Raw genomic sequence first — 21,290 nt, 5'->3', positions numbered from 1 at the left:
TGGTCGGAACTGAACTCGAATTTCAAAATATGAGAGGCCAAAAAGAATACTCGAATTTGATTGGGCCAAAAATACCGCGAATTAAACCCAAAAACATTTTAATTGGTTTCAAAATATAAAAGGCTTTTGATTGGCCGCGTGACGTGTACAGCAACGCATGCGCAGGATGATTTATGAAGGGGACGCAGGAGACACGCAGTGTTGGAGGAAAGGCAGACGATAATGGCGGGATGTTAATGGAAGAAATCGAAAAATTTTTGGATAAGCTATCTCTGTTATTGTACATTTCCGCCGGTAATGTAATAGATGAAAATTATCTTATAATTAGACGTCTTATTCGAATATGATAATAGATTAGTGGTAGGAATGAACGGAGCTACAAGAAAATAATACCATATATTTTTCTAGTGTATTTGTGTGTGTTTAGACCGAATATGACCTTCATTTCTGGGGGAAATTAGCATTTTTTTTTTTTTCCGTTGGACGTTTTCCGAAAAAAATTCATTGCAAGATACACCAAAAAACACTAGAAAACCAAAAACCAAATCTAACCTAACCTAACTGACTCTCACCTTATGATGGAATCACCTATTTCTTACCTTATTGGCCTGGTTCTTGTTCGTCGTTGGATTCTGAGATTCTTACACGTCACATATGTTGGTCTTTGCGATATTTACATTCGGCCTTGCTCTTAGTACACTTTACTGAGGTTGGAAGAACACCATGCGATCGAGAAAATGCTATAGTTTCTTCGTCTTTTTCCCAAAAACTCGCAATCGGCTCCATATAATTGAAGTGACACCCATCGCAAGACTGCCATGGTCGGAACTGAAGTTACTGAACTTGAATTGTATGAGAGACCCAAAGTAAAACTCGAATTTGATTGGGCCAAATATACCGTGAATTAAACCCAAAATCATTTTAATTGGTTTAAAAAATAAAAAACGCTTTTGATTGGCCGCATGACGTGTACGGGAACGCATGCGCGTGATGATTTATGAAGGAGACGCAGGAGACACGCAGTGTTGGAGGAGAGGCAGACGATAATGGGGGAAGATTAATGGAAGAAAATAGAGAAAATTTTGGATAAGCTATCTCCGTTATTGTACATTTCCGCCGGTAATGTGATAGATGAAAATTATTTTATAATTAGACGTCTTATTCGAATATCATAATAGATTAGTGGTAGGAATGAACGGTGTGTAAACGCAATAGTACCGTTTAAATTTCTTTTAGGAAGCAAGACAAGGAAGATGAAGGAACAGGAGGAGTTGTTGGTGTCATAGAGCCGTGGACGCCCGGCTCATACACAGCTCTCAAGGCTCTGTTGTCAGCTCGTCTCTGTGCCGCCATATGGGCTCTGATCAATGACTGTGATGAAACTTACAATTATTGGGAGCCTGTAAGTGTGCTCTATAGCTCAACACCTTTCCATCTGCTGTGTACAGTAATGTTGTTTGAATTTCAATTATGTACTGCATCTCAAAGTATCTGTCCACAATCTGTGTGAAACATTAAGAGACCACTGATGATTGATATAGGGACATGCTCTTTCTACTGTACATAGTTTAACATAAGTAATACAATGTGTATATATTTTGGCATAATTAATATGTTCATTTATCAAATATAGTAGGATCAGTGTACCATAGAGCCACACATACCAACCCTCCCGGGACATTATGAGTTGCATGTAGCACTTTGGACGTCATCGGAACCATTCTGGCAAATGCTTTTATGAGATATATACTGTGCTGTATTGTATGTGCATGTTAGCTTTAAATTGTTTACATTTTCATCTCATAGACTACTGTTTCTTATATCATGTCTATTCTTGTTATACTAAATCATATTTACAGTAAACTCTTTAATATCAAGAAAGATTATCTAGAAACTATAAAACAACTACAGTACCTAGTACTATACCAGTAAAGGTATTTTTAAATATTATACTTCTAATTACAGTTAAACCTCCATATAATGGACTTCTCTCTCCATATAGTCTGTTAGATGGAGATTTCACATCTAACATACCGTCAATATAATACAGTGGGGTATGCTATAAGGAATGGATTCTACTACGAATATTCCTATAACGAACGGTTTTACCTATAAAATTGAGAATGCTATAACGAACGAAACTCCTACAACGATTTTTTTTACTAATTTATTGATTTTTTTATTACAAGTATTAATGATATTCTTTATTTCAGGGGTTTAGATGCATATTTATGCACTTTTTTTAAATTTTTACAATTTTATATTATATTTTTCAGTGTTAAGTGGTTGTATTTGGGGGCCTGGAACGGATTAATCCTATAACGAACGAATGCTATAACGAACAAGGTTCTAGAACCAATTAGATTCATTATAGCATACCCCACTGTACTTTGATCTCCATATTCTCCGTTAAATAGAGGTTTTGCTGGAACTCAAATAATTTATTGAAAAACTATAACACAGTCTCTATTTTTTAAACTATACAGTGGTCCCTCGCTTAACGGACGCCTCAGTTAATGAAATTTCGATTAACGAATTACCTTCCATAAGAATATTCAATTCGGTTAACAAAATTCTTACGAAAATGTTTCAACATATTTTGGCTTGCACACCAGCTGGAAGATTAGTCCGCCTATACAGAAATCGGTTCTAGGGCTTACATTCGTTAAAATTGGAGTAAATATCAAGAAGGTTGTACTATTCAATAATTTTCCAAGTTTTATATTAAAATTTTTAGTCATTTTAACACTTATTTAACATAATTGCAGTACAGGGAACTACAGGAGTACCCCGATTTACACGGTCAATTGAACCCACAGGGTACCGTGGAAAGTGAAAACCTCGTAAAGTGAACAACAGAACATATGAGATTAATTCCAATAGAGACTGGCCCGACCCCCAAACTCCACTTTTTACGACACAATACCTATGTTGTAGTAAAAATAACATCTAAATTTTATGATGGTATGCTCACACAAATAATATTTAAGAGAAATACAGTCGCCAGGTTAATGTACAGTATTACCCCGCCTAACGCGGTTTCACTTAGCGCGTTTTACCGTATACGCGGTGCCTCGCCAGAGCTGAACTTTCACTTAACGCGGGTTTTTTCCACGTATACGCGGTGAGTGTCCGGCTCGAGAGCTATTTTTAGATTTGCCCCACCCGCCACCCTGCCTGACTGCCTGTTTTAGCTCATAAAATTCATACAAATTACCCGGCCAGAAAATATAATTTACATTGCTGGAATTCTTACAATATGATGATCATTTTGAATATAAACATCATAGATTTTGCATTGACATACAAATTTTAGATATAATGTTCACTCTGAGTAAATATGTTATTTTTTGTGCAAAATATTTGACATTTGTATTCAAAATATTCCTGGTCTTACAAGGAATCCAGCAATGTCAATTATATTATCCTAACTTTAGTTTGAGGTATTATTTATTACTAAAAAGTTAAATATTCTGGTTTTCCCACACATCTCCTTGGGACGGTTGGTGGAGGGTGGGGGGGAGGGAGGGACGGACCGACCATCTGTTACCCTGTGAAGAATATTTTTTTATTTTTTATTAACTGAAGATATTTGTTTTAGCTCATAAAATTCATACAAATTACCCGGTCAGAATATAATTTACATTGCTGGAATTCTTATAATTTGATGATCATTTTGAATATAAACATCATAGATTTTGCATTAGACATACAAATTTTAGATAAAATGTATACTCTGAGTAAATATGTTCTCTTTTGTGCAAAATATATGACATTTATATTCAAACTATTCCTGGTCTTACAAGGAATCCAGCAATGTCAATTGTATTATCCTAACTTTAGTTTGAGGTATTATTTATTAAAATTAAGTGGTTTTCCCCCAAAAATTTCTCAGAGAGAGAAAAGCCAGCAGTGTAGTGTGAGAAGAGGGGGAGGGAGTTGAGTCCATTATTTGAATGGACATTAACTTGGTGACTGTATTTCTCTATTTCTCTTAAGTATTAATTGTGTGCATGTACCATCATAAAATTAAGATGTTATTTTTACTACAACATAGTTATGTGTCGTCAAAAAGTGGAGTTTGGGGGTCGGGCCGGTTTCTATTGGAATTAATCCCATATGTTCTGTTGTTCACTTAACGCGGTTTTCACTTAACACGGTACCCTCTGGGTTTTATTGACCGCGTTAAGTGGGGTACAACTGTACATTCAAATAATGGGCTCAAATCACCCCCCCCCCCCTCTTCCCAGCTCACTGGCCCCTGCCTCTCTGAGAAGTGATTGGGTGAAACACTAGATTTTAACGTTTAGTAATAAATAATACCTCGGACTAAAGTTAGGATAATATAATTGACATTTCTGGATTCCTTGCAGGTCAGGGAATATTTTGAATGTAAACTTCATATATTTTGCACAAAAGATAAAATATTTGCTTTGTGTAAACCAAATTATTACATTAGATCTAAAATTTGTATGTCTAATGCAAAATCCATGATGTTTATATTCAAAATGATCATCATATTGTAAGAATTCCAGCAATGTAAATTATATTCTGGTCGAGTAATTTGTATGAATTTTATGAGCTAAAACAAATATCTTCAGTTAATAAAAAAAAAAATATTCTTCACGACACTATCTGTCAATCAAAGTACCCCAACTTGCCTCCCCCCCTCCTCACACTCACGCCAGCTGGGTCGGTCGGTCCCAACCCTCCCCCCCACCCCCCACCTTCCCTCCCTACCAGAGAAATGTTGGGTGAAAAAACTAGATTTTAACTTTTAGTAATAAATAATACCTCAGACTAAAGTTAGGATAATATAATTGACATTTCTGGATTCCTTGCAGGTCAGGGAATATTTTGAATGTAAACTTCATATATTTTGCACAAAAGATAAAATATTTGCTTTGTGTAAACCAAATTATTACATTAGATCTAAAATTTGTATGTCTAATGCAAAATCCATGATGTTTATATTCAAAATGATCATCATATTGTAAGAATTCCAGCAATGTAAATTATATTCTGGCCGGGTAATTTGTATGAATTTTATGAGCTAAATAAAAAAAAATTATACTTCACCGCGTATATGAGTAGATGCACCGCGGAAAGTGAAAGTCCGGTTCTGGCAAGGTACCGCGTAAATGAGAAATCGCGGAAAGTGAAACCGTGTAAAGCGGGGTAATACTGTAGTTTTTGGTGTGCCAATCAGCCACTTCACTCACCCACCAAGGCCTCAGTTTGTATCTGTTCAGTGGAGGAAACATCTTGCTTGTGGGTCTCTTGAACCCAGAGTATTTTTACGTTTTTACAGTACAATTATTGGTCATTCTGAAATTTATTTAACATATTGACAATATATAGTGCAGTCCAGAGTTGATTTAAAGAAAATAATCTTGAATTACACCTAGTGAACTTAAAATTTTTTGGGTGAAATGACAGCATGAAGCATGGGGTGATTTCTCTTCCATCCCCACTTCCTTCTCTTCTCCCTTCTCCTCCACCCCCACTTCTAATTCCCATCATCATCAACCAGGAGCCTTCTACATACACACCTCAAAGTAAGTGTACTTTACTGCATTTTTTTTTTACTCTATGTAATTTTTGGCGAGCTGGAACCAATTACCCAAAATCCCATTGAAACAATGGTTTCGGTTATCGAACGACCTTCTGGAACGAATTGTGTTCGTTAACCGAGGGACCACTGTACAGTGTGATGATAACATAATGAGATGCCTTAAACCAGAGACAAGGACAATACTGAAACACTCCTTCAATATTATTAACCACAACACAAAATAAATTAACATTACCGAGTTAATAACCAAAACCATACATGGTAAACATGCATTTGTTGGTGATACTAAAGCGTGCAGTCTACAAGATATATAAGTTAAGTTAGGTTAGGTAGGGTTAAGTTAGGTTAGGCAAGGTTGGACTAAAGATATCTTTGTAGACCACACGCTATAGTAGCACCCTTTTGTTATAGTGTTAAGTTCAAGTTTATAGTGAAGGGCATCATATCTTTATACTATAGTTACTGTATCATAATAAATATACATACTGTATTGGTTCCACCATTGTACAGACCCCTTCACTAGTGCATTTACAGGAGCTCGTCATATAAACATAACACAAATCATTACATTGAGATATTTGCTTTAATATGGTTTTACTTTGATTCCATAGTACAATATGTTTACTATTGTGAGTTTTTTCTGTCAAATATAAACAAACACAGGGCTCCCACACTGCACAAAACCTATTGAGGCACTCTACATGCACTAGTGAAGGGGACTGTACTATATGGTATTAACTGTATCTCTAATATTTGCTATTTGCGTACAGCATTTATCTTAATTCTTGTTTCTCTCAATGATTACTGCATTGTTTATTCCCTAGTTTTTGGCTTAACTCATCCTGAGTTTCTCCTTGTTTCAGGTGACATTGTTGTTGCCTGAATTAAATTTCCTCATAGAAGAGAACTTTTCATTCCTTACCACTTACTGTACTGTATATAAATTTACATTTTAATTATCTTTATTAAAAAAAAGTTAATTTACACCATTCTTGTTATCTTTATTGAATGTTATTATTATTATTTTTTCTCCCTAGACTCACTTCCTGCTGTATGGGAAGGGGTTCCAGACATGGGAGTATGCCCCCCAGTACGCTCTCCGCTCCTACACCTACATCCTCATCCATGCAGTGCCCGGTTGGATATATTCCAGTCTATTGCAGTCCAACCGCATGCTTGTTTTCTTCTTTATACGATGCATGCTGGCCCTGGGATGCTCCGGCTGTGAGCTTTACTTTTACAGGTAAATTATTGCATACAGTAATTACATTCTCTTATATTTGTCCTTCTACTTAAAACTATCGGGACCACCTTTTAGTCCCACAAACACATAATTTAGGATTATTTTACTGCTTTGTAATGGGTAACATCTGTACCAGTTTTACAGTGGCTATATATTTTGTCTGTAGAAAATTAATATATATATATATATATATATATATATATATATATATATATATATATATATATATATATATATATATATATATATATATATATATATATATATATATATATATATCTCGGCCTATAAGGCGTCGGGGTGCATCAGACGGCCCCCCCAAATTTCCATTTAAAAAGTAGCTTTTGAGCTCTATTCGCTGTATAAGACCAGTACCCCAAATGTGACACTTACCCACTGACTCAGTAGTCCTTTACCAACCATCCTTGAATTTTTAAAATAAGGCCAATTCACTTCAAGTAATGTCATCAAATGTTACCCGCTGGTGTAGTGTAAACACTAGTGACGTCACTGAAGCATCTGCTATTTACTGGTAACTGGAACTAATGTCGGTGTCGAGTAAAATTTTTCCATTTACTTGAAATGGATTTACCGATTTATTTGTTTATTTATTTATTTATAATATACTGTAACATATTAAACACACTGCAAGTATTTTCTTTAATTTATACGCTTGCTTCACGAGAGGTGGTGGGAGTGTTCCCTCGTCTCGGTGGTGGGACTGTGTTCCCACTGTTTATACAACAGCTACCACCGTATTCTAATTGTGGTGTTTCATTAGGATTTGAGTGAAAAAGATTATGGTACGTACTTACTACATACATTTATTACACAAACATATACAGTTAACCCTCACTTTGCGCGGTCCCGCATTCCGCGTTTCCACGTTTACGCGGTGCCTTGCCAGAACCTCACGTGCTCACATTACGCGGAGAGTGTCCGGCGCGACGCTATTTTTAGATTCGCGCCACCCGCCCGCCTGCCAGCCTGCACGTAAAAACAATGTTTTTACGTGCCTTGAGAATTTGCAGTCCGGAATTCATCGATGAGGAATACAAATATATATATAATATTGGCTCAAACCTTAAATACCCTAGATCTTTCATAGACAAATGCCTAAACATTACTAAGAAAACTTTTTATAGAACTGGTCAGTTCAAAACTGATAATATGTTACATAAATTTATTTGTCAGTGGCCCAAGGTTAAAAATGCTTTGAAAACCTTTGATCTTGATGTATGATAGTTATTTTGTGGGTCCCTTTTTTCTGACCTGACCTGTCTAGTCACGTCACCACCCTTCTCTTAAGCTCCTCTACGTGTGTGTTGGTGTGCGGATTAGTGGATGTCATCATTATGACCTGACCTTATATTTTTAGGTCACCCTGTATATTTAAGCCTCTCTCTGTCCATGTAACCCAGTTGCCTCTGAAGATGTCTTGAATAAAGACGAAAGCTAAGGTACTCCGTTGTTTCCATTTTCCCGTGTAATTTTATCAAGATATAGATATATATATATATATATATATATATATATATATATATATATATATATATATATATATATATATATATATATATATATATATATATATATATATATATATATATATATATATATATATATAAATTGTAATTTACATATTATTCATATTATGCTAGAGCGCCCACAAAACATGAGAAACGTTTGAGTCCCCCAGTAGAGATGTCCGTTCTCTATCCACTCCAGGATGTCCGTTTTCTTTTTGTGTACTCGCTCAGGGACTCAAGTATTTCTGTATATGACACAGGATGATAAGGGAATTTGAATTTATTTGTTTATTTATTTATATATAATATACTGTAATATATTAAATATACTGCAAGTATTTTCTTTAATTTATATACGTGTTTCGCGAAAAAGGGAGGCTACATTTATGGTGATCGTTAAGGACCAAACTCCGAATCCATGACGTGACTTCTGTTCATTATTTATATCCTAAATTTACCACTGTCGGCAGTTTCAAGAATTAATGCAGTCATTTACTGAATATTCTTTGCAAAAAAATAAATTTTAAATGAATTATTTATAAGAGATAAGTATTATGATCAGTAAATATACAGATATGCATTACTGACCACCTCCGAACACAAGGATGGCTAAAAATAGCCACAGGCGGTCACAGTCAAGGTCACTTTCCCTTTCTTGTCACTGGCAAATGGGGGAGGGGGGGATGATAATAGCAGCTGTGTTTATTACGGTATGTTAGACTGGTTTATAATACATTTTTATTATTTTAATATACCGGTAATCTTCATTTTAATCCAGCTTACCAAACGTAAGTTTCAGTATAAAATAATTAGTGGTACTGTAGGACCTTGTGAGTGGTTTACTGTATACATAAATATTACATAAATTATTTCTGCAATTCTTCACAAACAAAACACATAAATCAATTGAATATGTGATGTCGAACGTGAACTGTAAACACTGTGTGTGATGTAGAGAGAGCGCGGGTGTAAAACGCTATGTAATTTGATTTTCTCTTTTATGTAAAATTTTACAATTTACTTATAATATATAGGTATACTGTATACATAAATATTACATACATTATTTCTGCAATTGTTCACAAACAAAACACATAACTCAATTGAACATGTGATGTCGAACGTGAACTGAAGCCACAACAACCGTTCGAGTGGAATCGCGTTAGAGCAAACGAGTTCGCGTTTTACAAATATTGTTCCTCAATTCATAAATCGCGTTCGAGCAAATTCGCGTTGTCAAAACACGCGTTATAGCAGAACTCACTGTGTGTGTATATATATATATATATATATATAGTAAACCCTCGCTTTACGCGGTCAATTGAACCCACGGAGGCCCGCGTAAAGTGAACAACATAACATATGGGATTAATTGAAATAAATACCGAGCCGACCCCCAAACTCCACTTCTTCCGACACAATACCTATGTTGTAATAAAAATAACATCTTAATTTTATGATGGTATGCACACACAATTAATATTTAAGAGAAATACAGTCGCTAGGTTAATGTCCATTTAAATAATGGACTCAACTCCCACCCCCCCCTCTCACACTCACTGGCTCCTCCCTCTCTGAGAAATGTTTGGGGGAAAACACTAGATTTTAAGGTTAGGATAATATAATTGACATTGCTGGATTCCTGGCAACACCAGGAATATTTTGAATATACACGTCATATATTTTGCACAAAACATAACGTATTTGCTCTGAGCAAACAAAATACTTACATTAGATCTAAAATTTATGTCTAATGCAAAATCTATGATGTTTATATTAAAAATGATCATCAAATTGTAAGAATTCCAGCAATGTAAATTATATTTTGGCCACGTAATTTGTATGAATTTTATGAGCTAAATAAAAAAAATTTACTTCACCCACATATATGAGTAGATGCACCGCGTAAAGTGGGAATTCCGGTTCTGGCAGGGTACCGTGTAAATGTAGAAATGCGTAAAAAAACCCGTGTAAAGTGGGGTATTACTGTGTGTGTGTATATATATATATATATATATATATATATATATATATATATATATATATATATATATATATATATATATATATATATATATATATATATATATATATATATATATATATATATATATATATATACACACAGTTGGTCCTCATATTACGCGGTCCCGCATTCCGCGTTTCACCGTTAACGCGGTGCCTTGCCAGAACCTAACATTTTCACATTCCGCGGTCGTGAACCCCATTACGCGGAGAGCGGCTGGCAAGCCGCGCCATTTTTGGATCCAAACCTCCCGCCATCCGCCATGTTGTGTAAGAGGCGCGAAAATGGTGCGCACAAGGTCGCCCAGTCATCAAAACATGACCAGTTCTTCACCCGCCACCCACTACAGCCGGCCCAAGTCAGTGATAGTGATAATTATAGTGAGGATATGGACTTATATGAACTTTGGGGGGTTTGACAAAGAGGCCCTGCAAGCCTCTGTGGTGGATAGTGATACAATTGATACAAGTGATACAGGTGAGGGCCAATAATCTGCCCTCTGCCTCGGAACCAACCGCCCATCCCCGTGTGCCCAGCCATCTTTTCTACTAATGTAAGTGTTAAAAAACCTAATATTATTGATATTTCTCTTAATTATTAATTGTGTGTGCATGCCATCATAAAGTTAAGATAATATTTTTACTACAACATAGTTGTGTGTCGTCAAAAAGTGGAGTTTGGGGATCGGCCCGGACTCCATTTCAATTAATCCCATATGTTATGTTATTCACTTTACGCGTTTCTCACTTTCCGCGGTACCCTCCGGGTTACATTAACCGCGTAATATGAGGACCAACTGTGTATGTGTATATATACCGTATATACTCGTCTATTACCCCCCTTCGTATATAGGTCGACCCAAGTTTTTGAGGGTAAAGGAACAACAAAACCTTCAGAAAAACACTACATCCTATAAACTTGTTTACCATTTATTATTACGACACCTTACACTGAAACGCGGGTAGTTTCAACAAAAATATTGTATATTTCCATTCATGTATTTATTCAAGTCAATTAGGAGGGAATATTATTATAATACACTAGTTTTTTAACTGATAACCATTCGAAAAGCGATTACGGTAACATATTTTGAACGAAAGAAAGCAAAATTCATTGTTTTCGTCACAATTTTATCCCACTTTCCACTGTAATACGTACGTCATTTCAGCAAAAAATATTACATTTCCGTGAATGTATTTTATCAACCACAGTATAAATTGAATATCACTAATATAACAGTATTTTAACTGAAAACTATTAAAAAAACCAGTAACATATCTTGAACATCGGAAGGTTAGGTAAAGTCTTTTGTTTTCGTCATGTAGTTTATCCTAATTTACATTGAAATACATCACGTTTCAGCAAAACTACTATTTATTTCTGAGAATATGGAAATGTAATATTTTTGCTGAAATGACGTACGTATTATAGTGGAAAAAGGGATAAAATCGTGACAAAAACAATGACTTTCGCTTTCTTTCGTTGAAAAGATGTTACCGTAATCGCTTTTCGAATGGTTTTCAGTTAAAAACTGTTGTATTACAATAATATTCTATCCTAATTCACTTGTGATGTAACAGTTTTTTAACTGAAAACGATTCGAAAAACACGTGTACCATCTAGCTGATACGGCAGAGACCTGGTCGCGGAGGCTTTGTGTTTGCATCGGCCCTTCTTAAGCAGCTTTTAATATTAGCGTACGTTGAAATTGTGTTTACCGGTATATTCTTATTTTCTTGCTTCTTATTTTCCAGAAATATGACAAGTTTGTATATAATACAATGTTACGGTACTTTTAATTTACAAGTATTCATTTTTAAAAATACAGAAGACACCAAACAAATACCAGTACTACGGTTATTTGCGTGACTCTCCCGCCAAAAAAGACCAAACAGCTGGTACTCTCTCCCTCAGCCCTACCAAAAATAGCCCAACGACATCTTTCTTGTTGATTCTCTTCCAATTTCTCACTTTACCTGGTATTTTTTACTTCATATTGCCTACATCAGATAAACTACAGTAATTGAGGTTAGACACTTATAAATTTGATTACCGGGTCCTGGCAGGTGCCGTTAGAACCACCTGACCCTACCAACAGTGTTGCAAGTCAGACAGCATTTTTTTAATCATCCATGTGCGCGAGAAAGGATGGATGGATGAAGGCGGCATACAAATATGGCTTAAAAAAGTCTGGATATTTTTTCGGTCACATCTTGTTGACAGTGTTACTGCTGGGATTAGGAAGGAAAACACTGATACAGCTGTGATTCCTGGTGGATTAACAAGTCTTGTCCAACCACTGGATGTTTCCATAAACAAACCATTTAAAGATGCGGTAAGAGTGAAGTGGAACAACTGGATGATAGAAGGCGATAAGACATACACAAAGGGAGGCAACATCCAAGCTCCATCACTAGCAACATTATGTGAATGGATTGTAGAGGCCTGGGATGCAATCAGACCAGAAATTGTGGTGAAATCTTTTAAGAAATGTGGGATTTCGAATGCTCTTGATGGAACAGAAGACGACTTGTTGTGGGATTATGAGGCTAATGAGAGCGTGAATGAGGATGAAGATATTGATGATCCTATGGCTGATGATGGTGTTGATCCATATGACGATGCTGTTCAAGGAGAGGACTGGGAGGAGCTGTTTGGTGCTGCAGATGATAAGGAAAATGATTTTGATGGATTTTAATGAAAATATACAGAAATATGGTATCGTAGTATTTATTCAAGTCAATTAGGATAGAACATTAGTGTCATACAACAGTTTTTTAACTGAAAACCATTCGAAAAGCGATTACGGTAAAATCTTTTGAACGACAAAAGAAAGTGCGTCATTGTTTTCGTCACAATTTTATCCCACTTTCCACTGTAATACTTATGTCATTTCAGCAAAAATATTACATTTCCATATTTATTTCTGAGAATATATTCATTCAGGCACAGTTAAGGTAAAATATACTTGTGATGTAATATTTTAATGAAAATATTTATAAATAAGGTATCGTATTTTTCTTTTGTTTCAAATTTAAGTAACAAAGATTGATGTTTCAAATTTAATTAACAAAAATTTATGTATCTATAAATAGAACTTTAAAAAAGAATACTTTATGTTTTACATACTCCTGTGCACACCATACCATGCATTTGGCTACTTTGGGCTTGCTATGATGACGGAAGAGATCTGCCCTGGCAACTGTACCGACACTCACAGCGGATGGTGCGTTGGTGCGTCGTTTCCATTGTTTACTGGTAAATATTTTTCAACCTAACGAAACTATTACCCGTATAGAGGTCGACCCCCAACTTTTTGCCAAAAAATTTGGTCTTAAGAATTCGTGCTATACACGGGTATATACGGTACGCACATATACAATTTACAGGTAGTCCCCAAGTTACAACTGTCCATCTTACAATCATCCGCATTTACAAACTTAACCTAACCTAACTTACATAACCTAACCTAGCCACAGAACCGAGGAACTATATCTAACTTAACCTTAGTTCCTAAAATTCCCCAGATAACCGAAACTAAAATAATACCAATACTTGACAGTATCAAGATGTAGGTCAGTATGGTTTATATAGTGAGGAATTTGGTAAGTTTTTCATCTGAAGGTAATTTATATAAGAGAGTTTATAATACAGTACAGGTAGACCCCAGTTTATGGAAGGGTTTCTCATTTATTTCCTTTATAATAGCCGAGATAATGTACAGTAGCTAAAACAACTACGGTATCTGTGCAGGTGGGGGTCAACATGCTCCGAAATTTTACTTGTGATTAGTGACAGCCCTCATATTCCAATATTTATCGTCCATGGTCTCATATTGTTTCCCACAAAGTATGCACAGATAGTTGTTTTAGCTACTGTACACTCTCAACAAAAACTTCTCCAACACCTGGGCACGATGGATGTGAGAAGGAGCACAATGGGGCTTGCCAACTTGGAATGGTTTCAGAGTCTTTGTTCATTTTTCAGATTACATAGTGTTTATAGTGATGGACAAGTTTTTTTTTTTTAGATTGTACCTTCCTAGGAGAGAAAAATAAAAACTTGCCAAATATCTTACAAGGCTACAAAACATATTGTAAATGACAATTTTTGGTGTAACTCAATTACCTGTATTATAATTTAATAGTAAATACAAGTGATCGCGGGCCCTTCGTGCCCTTGTGAAAGTTTGAACGCTCGTGACAGCGTACAGCGAATGAGGGTGCGCCAAGTCGGTAGACTTGTATGGTTAATTCGGGTGCGCCAAGTCAGTACACTTGCATAGTTTTCCATCATAAATAAAATTGTTAATTAATGCCTTCCTAAAGAAACCATCGACATGGGGCCAGGTTTGTTCCACTACGAATTTTTTACGATTTTTCCACCAAGTTTGATGAAAAACGATTGTGCTGTTTCTGCTGCCCAGAACAGACAGACAGACGGACAGCTAGTCCTTTAGTACATTAGACAAGTGATCGTGGGCCCTTCGTGCCCGGTGGTGAGTCCGGTGGTACAGTTTACCGAGGTTGTTATAATCATGGTCGTGGTTGTTATAATCATGGTCGTGGTTGTTATAATCATGGTCGTGGTTGTTATAATCATGGTCGTGGTTGTTATAATCATGGGCGTGGTTGTTATAATCATGGTCGTGGTTGTTATAATCATGGTCACGGTTGTTATGATCATAGTCGTGGTTGTTATGATCATAGTCGTGGTTGTTATAATCATGGGCGTGGTTGTTATAATCATGGTCGTGGTTGTTATAACCATGGTTGTGGTTGTTTTTATCATGGTCGTGGTTATAATCATGGTCGTGGTTGTTATAATCATGGTCGTGGTTGTTATAATCATGGTCGTGGTTGTTATAATCGTGGTCGTGGTTGTTATAATCATGGTCGTGGTTGTTTTAATCATGGTCCTGGTTGTATTAATCATGGTCTTGGTTATATAATCATGGTTGTTATAATCATGGTCGTGATACTTACAGTATCTAATATACTATAAGAAGGAATAGAATAAAGGTTAGAATGATTAGTTAAAGAAATATTCTCCATAAGGCGAGGTTAAAATCATAAAAAAAAAATTATGAATCACCGATGATCATTCCAAGATAAATTATATTATGAAGAGAAGTGACCTTGATTCTGGTTATATTAGTCACCATCTGCTTAAGTCATCACCTGTGTTAAATCATCATAGTCATCATCTACATTAGTCAGTTTTAGGCCCACCTCACATGACTGACCGACCATCGATGTTCTTTCCGCGCGAGGGTGTTAGTCTTCAATGCGTCTTATTATTTACGCTGGTGGATGTAAGACCCTCACTGATGCAGCTATGGTCAATTTGTGTTATTCTTGTTTATAAATGCCTTCTAATCTGTCTCAAGTCTATCCGTCCTGTCTATTGCCATCCCAACTGTCTGTTCGTCTGCTTGGTTTTTGAATGTAAGCCCGTCTGTACTCTTTGTGTCGTCAGATCTGTCTGTCTTATCCGTTGTTGCGTGTGTCTGCCTGTTTGTCTAATGTGAACCAGTCAGTCAGCTGTCTGTCTGTCATGTTAGTTGCAATATTGTCTGTTTGTGCATGTATGAATCTCTCTATTTTTGTCAACCTCCTGTCTGTTTCACTGTCTATATTCACCCTATATCTATTGTAGTCATCTTCTCCATGCATTCCTGTTATTATCTTTTTATTTCTTCTCCTTTTCCATGTACAGTCACCCACAGGAATAAGTATACACTCTAGCTGTAAGGTCGTCTGGTAACGTTGAAACTGCGCATCCAGACTCATGATGAAACTCAGCTCCCCCCCTCCTACCTGTTATCTCTAACTATTTTCTGTTTCCCCTTCTTTATTCTTCTATTTAATCATCTTCCTTCCTTTACTAATTCAAACAACATTAAAAAAAAAGTAGGCTAAGAAAAAAGTGGGGGAAGGAGGAGGGAGCCGTACTATAACTGCAATCGTGGGCTGACAGCGTACAGCGAATGAGGGTTCGCCAAGTCAGTAGACTTGCATCGTTTTCCAGCGAAAATAAAATGGTTAATTAATGGCTTCCTAAAGAAACCATCGATAAATAATAATAATAAACGGTTTATTAATAGAGTTGCAGCCGATATGGGACCAGGTTTGTTTCACTCTACGAATTTTTTGCGATTTTTCCACCAAGTTTGATGAAAAACGATTGTGCCATTTCGGCTGGCCAGAACAGACACACACACACACAAACAGACACACTCCTAGTCCTATAGTATATTAGATAACAAGTGAAATACTGCAATGTAAAGTCAACTACTAAAGTCCATTTGCTTCTCCCCCTGAACCACATACCCTGAGATTCAGACTCATGAACCCAAAAGCAGAAGACTGATGGATTATTCTGTTCATAAGTGCTCTGGTTCATGAGTCTGAATCTTAGGACTCATGGTTCAAAAGGAGAGGCGAACAGACATTAGTAGTAGCCTGTACAGTACATGTTATACAGTATAGTGCAGTACAGTAATACAGTACTCTAATGTCATACCTGTTCAGCATACTGAAACTAGACAAGAATGAACACAATGTGAACAGTATGAAACAAAGCCAACATCTATGATACTTATATTACCATAGTAATATATAATAAAAAAATATTACATAAAATAGAGTTAAGATGCATCCACACGTGCATACATTTTGTCGCCAACACGTGATCAACAAGATGAAATGCGGCACAGGGTCTGACTTTGGTAGGGTGTGGCCACGTACACTAGATCGGTGTTTCCACGTGTTGCCGGAAATGTATGCACGTGTGGACTCTCCTTTAGGATACCAACAGCAGGGAAACTCAACTCTCGCCTGTCTGGAACTGTTGTCATGTCTCTTCATATGTCTGTAACTCCCATTTAACATTCCATGAAGTAAAAGCTAACAGTGAGTATGCATATAAACTGGAAGTAGAAAATACAACTTGTAGTATATTTTCATTATTACTTTGGAAAATAATTATTAATAATTATGTAGCTTCAGGATGCAGTACTGAAATTGTTCGTAAATCAAAGCGCGGTACTTTCTTTTTAATCTGCAAACTTTTATCAATGAAATCCTTGTAAATCGGGATCTGTCTGTAAAATGTAATTTTTTTTCTTATTTAAATATATTGTTATACTGTAGATGTAAGATAATTTAATTTTTAATTTTTATTTACTGTATTTATTTATTTTATTTTTTTTTTTCAGAGGCATATGTAAAGAGTTTGGGGCAAATGTTGGCAGACTGACACTGTGTATCTTGGTATTCTCTGCGGGCATGTTCATATCTTCTACAGCGTTCCTTCCGTCCAGCTTCGCTATGTAAGTCTTTTGGCCTAACTACAGTGAAACCTCTATGTAACGGCTTATATGAAGAAGAAAGTCCATTATATCGAGGGTCTATTAGATGCAAATCCCTCATCATACAGATTATATTGAGAGAGAGAGAAGTCCGTTACATGGAGGTTTCACTGTACCTTCAGCGTTATTGTGATCCAAACTAATCGAGATGACACTTAAAGTCTTCAGCACCCATGTGAGGGATTCTGTGGTGCTACTATAGTACGCGGTCTACTAAGATATCTTTAGTCTAACCTAATCTAAACTAGTCTAATCTGACTTAACCTAACCACCATAAATATCATGTAAACCACATGCTATAGTGGCACCGATTCTACTCTATAATGACAGTTTTGTTCTTTTATACCTGTACAGTATCCTTACCCAGGGTACAGTCAGCTACTTAAATTTGTTTGCCTCTCCCCCTGAACCACAAACCCCGAGATTCAAACTCATGATTCCGAAGCATTTATGGACAGAATAATGTACTGTATCAGTCTTCTGCTTTGGGTTCATGAGTCTGAATCTCGGGGTTCATGGTTCAGGAGAGAGTTGATTGTACAGTATATAGTTTAAGAAGAGCTGAAAGTAATTAGTCCTTGGTCTTCTTCTCCTTGGGCACACAACTCAGACATGAATTAGAGCAACAGTCATCATCATGAGTGTTTTATGGCCATTTTTTCAATTACATATACTGTACTGTCCCCTTCACTAGTGCATTTATAGGAGCTCATCAGGTTATGTGCAGTGTGACAGCCCTGTGTTTGTTTACAGTCAACAGAAGGAAACTCGCAATACTGTACTATAGAATCAGAGTAATATCTCAATGATAATGATTTGTGGAACGTTTATACGTTGAGCTCCTGTAAACTCAGTACCTGATGGCAGCTCTTCATGCTGCACATTCTCTCTTGTCAGGTTCTTAACTCTAATGTTATTTCTTACAAACTCTCATCATGTTATTCTTGGCCTGCCCCTGACTCTCCTCCTCTCCACGTTTAGGCTCTTGTACCTCTTGACCTAAATGGCCACATCCATTTCCTCTTTCCACATGCCCAAAACATCACAGCTTGCTCTCATCCATTCTCTCTCCACATGCCCAAAACATCTCGGCTTGTTCTCATCCATTCTCTCTGCACATGCCCAAAACCTCTTGGCTGCCTCTACACAGCCAGCCACACCTAATTAGTAATTTTCTCTTCCTCAGGTATATGACATTGATGTCAATGGGGGCTTGGTATCACCAGTCTTATGAGCTTGCCATCTTCACTACTGCAGTATCAACTTTCCTAGGATGGCCTTTTGCTGGAGCACTTGGGTAACCAATATATTTAATATAGAAAAGTATGTACTGTAAAACCTCTATTTAACGGTCTATATGGAAAGGAAAATCCATTATAGCGAGGGTCTGTTGGATGTGAAACCCCCATCTAATTACATGGAGGTTTCATTGTGCAGCTATAGCAAGGTGTCATCCACCAAGACACCGTGTTCAGCAAAACTATACACTGTTTCAGTATCAGCACTGTGTAGTATCTTGGGTTATTTAATGGGAGAATGAAGAGTCACATGGTCTGTCTGGCTGGCTGTTTATTCTCTGTTCTTGGTTACAACGTGCCTAACACATTTCGTAAGAAGTAACATAATATATAATATATACATTCAATAAATGCAGCATATAAACATACATATATATAACACCATTTTTCCCTTTCAAAAGAGAGCATGGCTGCTACAAATCCTAAATAAACAAAACTTACAGAATTACATATGGCAGGGAAGAAGAGAATAGAACACAACAAATATAACTTCCTAACTAAACAGTTTTGAAAGGCCTGTTCACAATTCAGATAATTAGAGGTCTAATTTAATTACAGGTCTCCTAACTGTGTTTGATCTTCTAGGACTATTCCCTCCATCAAGTTTTACAGGGGTTTCACTGGCACTCTGTGCATTATCAGTGACAGACATATCATCACTACAATCAGTTGACACAGTGAGTGGATGCTGGGAAACATCATCTTTGACATCATCATGATGATGATCATCTGAAAATGTGTCAAGTTTATCATCATGTCCTGGTGCTACATTCATCTCGTCATGTGCCTGAATTATGTGATCCACATGAACATACCTCAAAGAGTTACCACATTTCACTAAATATGTCCTAGATCCACATACCTTGTCAATGACACCAGTTATCCACTTTGCATGTACAGTACCATAACCTTTAACCATGTTCCTAACACTCACCCGATCATTTACCTTGAACACTCTTTCACTGGAACTCTTATCATGATACATTTTTTGTTGAGCTTGTTTCCTCTCTACAACTTCAAACAGACTTGGCTTAACTAAACTTAATCTTGTTCTCAACTGTCTCTTCACCATTAACTCTGCAGGAGTACATCCTGTCACACTATGTGGCATGGTTCTGTATCTGAGTAAGAAATTTGCTAGTCTGTGTTTCATTGATTTTCGTACAGTTCCTTGAATTACCTGCTTGGAAAGTGCTTCCTTTACAATTCTAACTGATCTCTCAGCTGCACCATTAGAGGCAGGATGATAGGGTGGGGTCAGTACATGCTTTACACCGTTGATTCTCATGAAGTTTTTAAACTCTGATGATTGGAATGGAGGACCATTGTCAGAAACTACCTCTTCTGGTATTCCATGTTCGGCAAATATTAATCTTAATTCATCAATGGTGCTACCAGCATTAGGACTGTACATGTGCTTAACATCAATCCACTTTGAATGACTATCAATTAATACAAGAAATTTGTCTGTTCCCTTATCACAGAAGTCAATGTGTACTCTTTGGAAGGGACGGGTAGGCCATTTCCAGGTTTTCAAAGGTGTGCTGGGTGGCATACTCCTAACATTCTGACAAACAGAGCACTCACGTACCATCATTTCTATTTCACCATCCAGTTTAGGCCACCACACAAAACTTCTGGCCAGTGCTTTCATAGCACATATACCTGGATGTTCAAAATGCAGTTCATTCAAAATTTGCCCTCTAAAACACTGTGGAATTAACACCCTCATACCCCACAACACACATCCCTGTTCTACTGATAATTGACATCTCCTTAAATGATACGGTTGAAAGTCTAAGGATGGACAAATCTCTGGCCATCCATTTAGTGTATACTCCAGGACTCTTCCTAATACAACATCTTTCCTAGTTTCATGAGCAATCATTCCGGAGGTGACTGGAAAATCTTCTGCTATCATGGTTACAGCATAAACCTTAGGCTCTACTCCATCATTTGATCCACTACCTGGCAACCTTGACAAAGCATCTGCATTGGAATGATCATCTGAACGTCTGTACTGTATCTCATAGTCATATGCCGACAATATCAAAGCCCATCTCTGCATTCTTGCTGCAGCAAGTGTAGGAACAGGTGATTTAGGACCCAAAATTGCCAAGAGAGGCTTGTGATCAGTTATTAAAACAAAATTCCTCCCATATAGATACTGGTGAAATTTCTTTACTCCAAATATGATAGACAAAGCCTCTTTCTCTATTTGTGCATAATTTTTCTCGCTTTGGGTAA

The 21,290-nt window shown here is 36.6% G+C and overlaps 1 protein-coding gene across 1 annotated transcript in view; it reads left to right on the top strand.

Moving 5' to 3' along the window:
* Window positions 1-21,290, top strand: part of LOC121872571 (alpha-1,2-mannosyltransferase ALG9-like) — a 34,413-nt gene that overhangs the window by 992 nt on the left and 12,131 nt on the right. Inside the window, exons 2-5 of the mRNA XM_042375395.1 lie at window positions 1,237-1,402; window positions 6,613-6,818; window positions 17,593-17,706; window positions 18,932-19,042. Of these exons, the coding sequence (XP_042231329.1) occupies window positions 1,237-1,402; window positions 6,613-6,818; window positions 17,593-17,706; window positions 18,932-19,042 (597 nt within the window). The remainder of the gene's footprint in view (window positions 1-1,236; window positions 1,403-6,612; window positions 6,819-17,592; window positions 17,707-18,931; window positions 19,043-21,290) is intronic.

The sequence above is a fragment of the Homarus americanus genome, unplaced genomic scaffold, assembly GCF_018991925.1.
Source record: "Homarus americanus isolate GMGI-L3 unplaced genomic scaffold, GMGI_Hamer_2.0 scaffold39155, whole genome shotgun sequence".
NCBI classification, from domain to species: domain Eukaryota; kingdom Metazoa; phylum Arthropoda; class Malacostraca; order Decapoda; family Nephropidae; genus Homarus; species Homarus americanus.
This window is presented reverse-complemented; position numbering and strand designations above follow the sequence as displayed.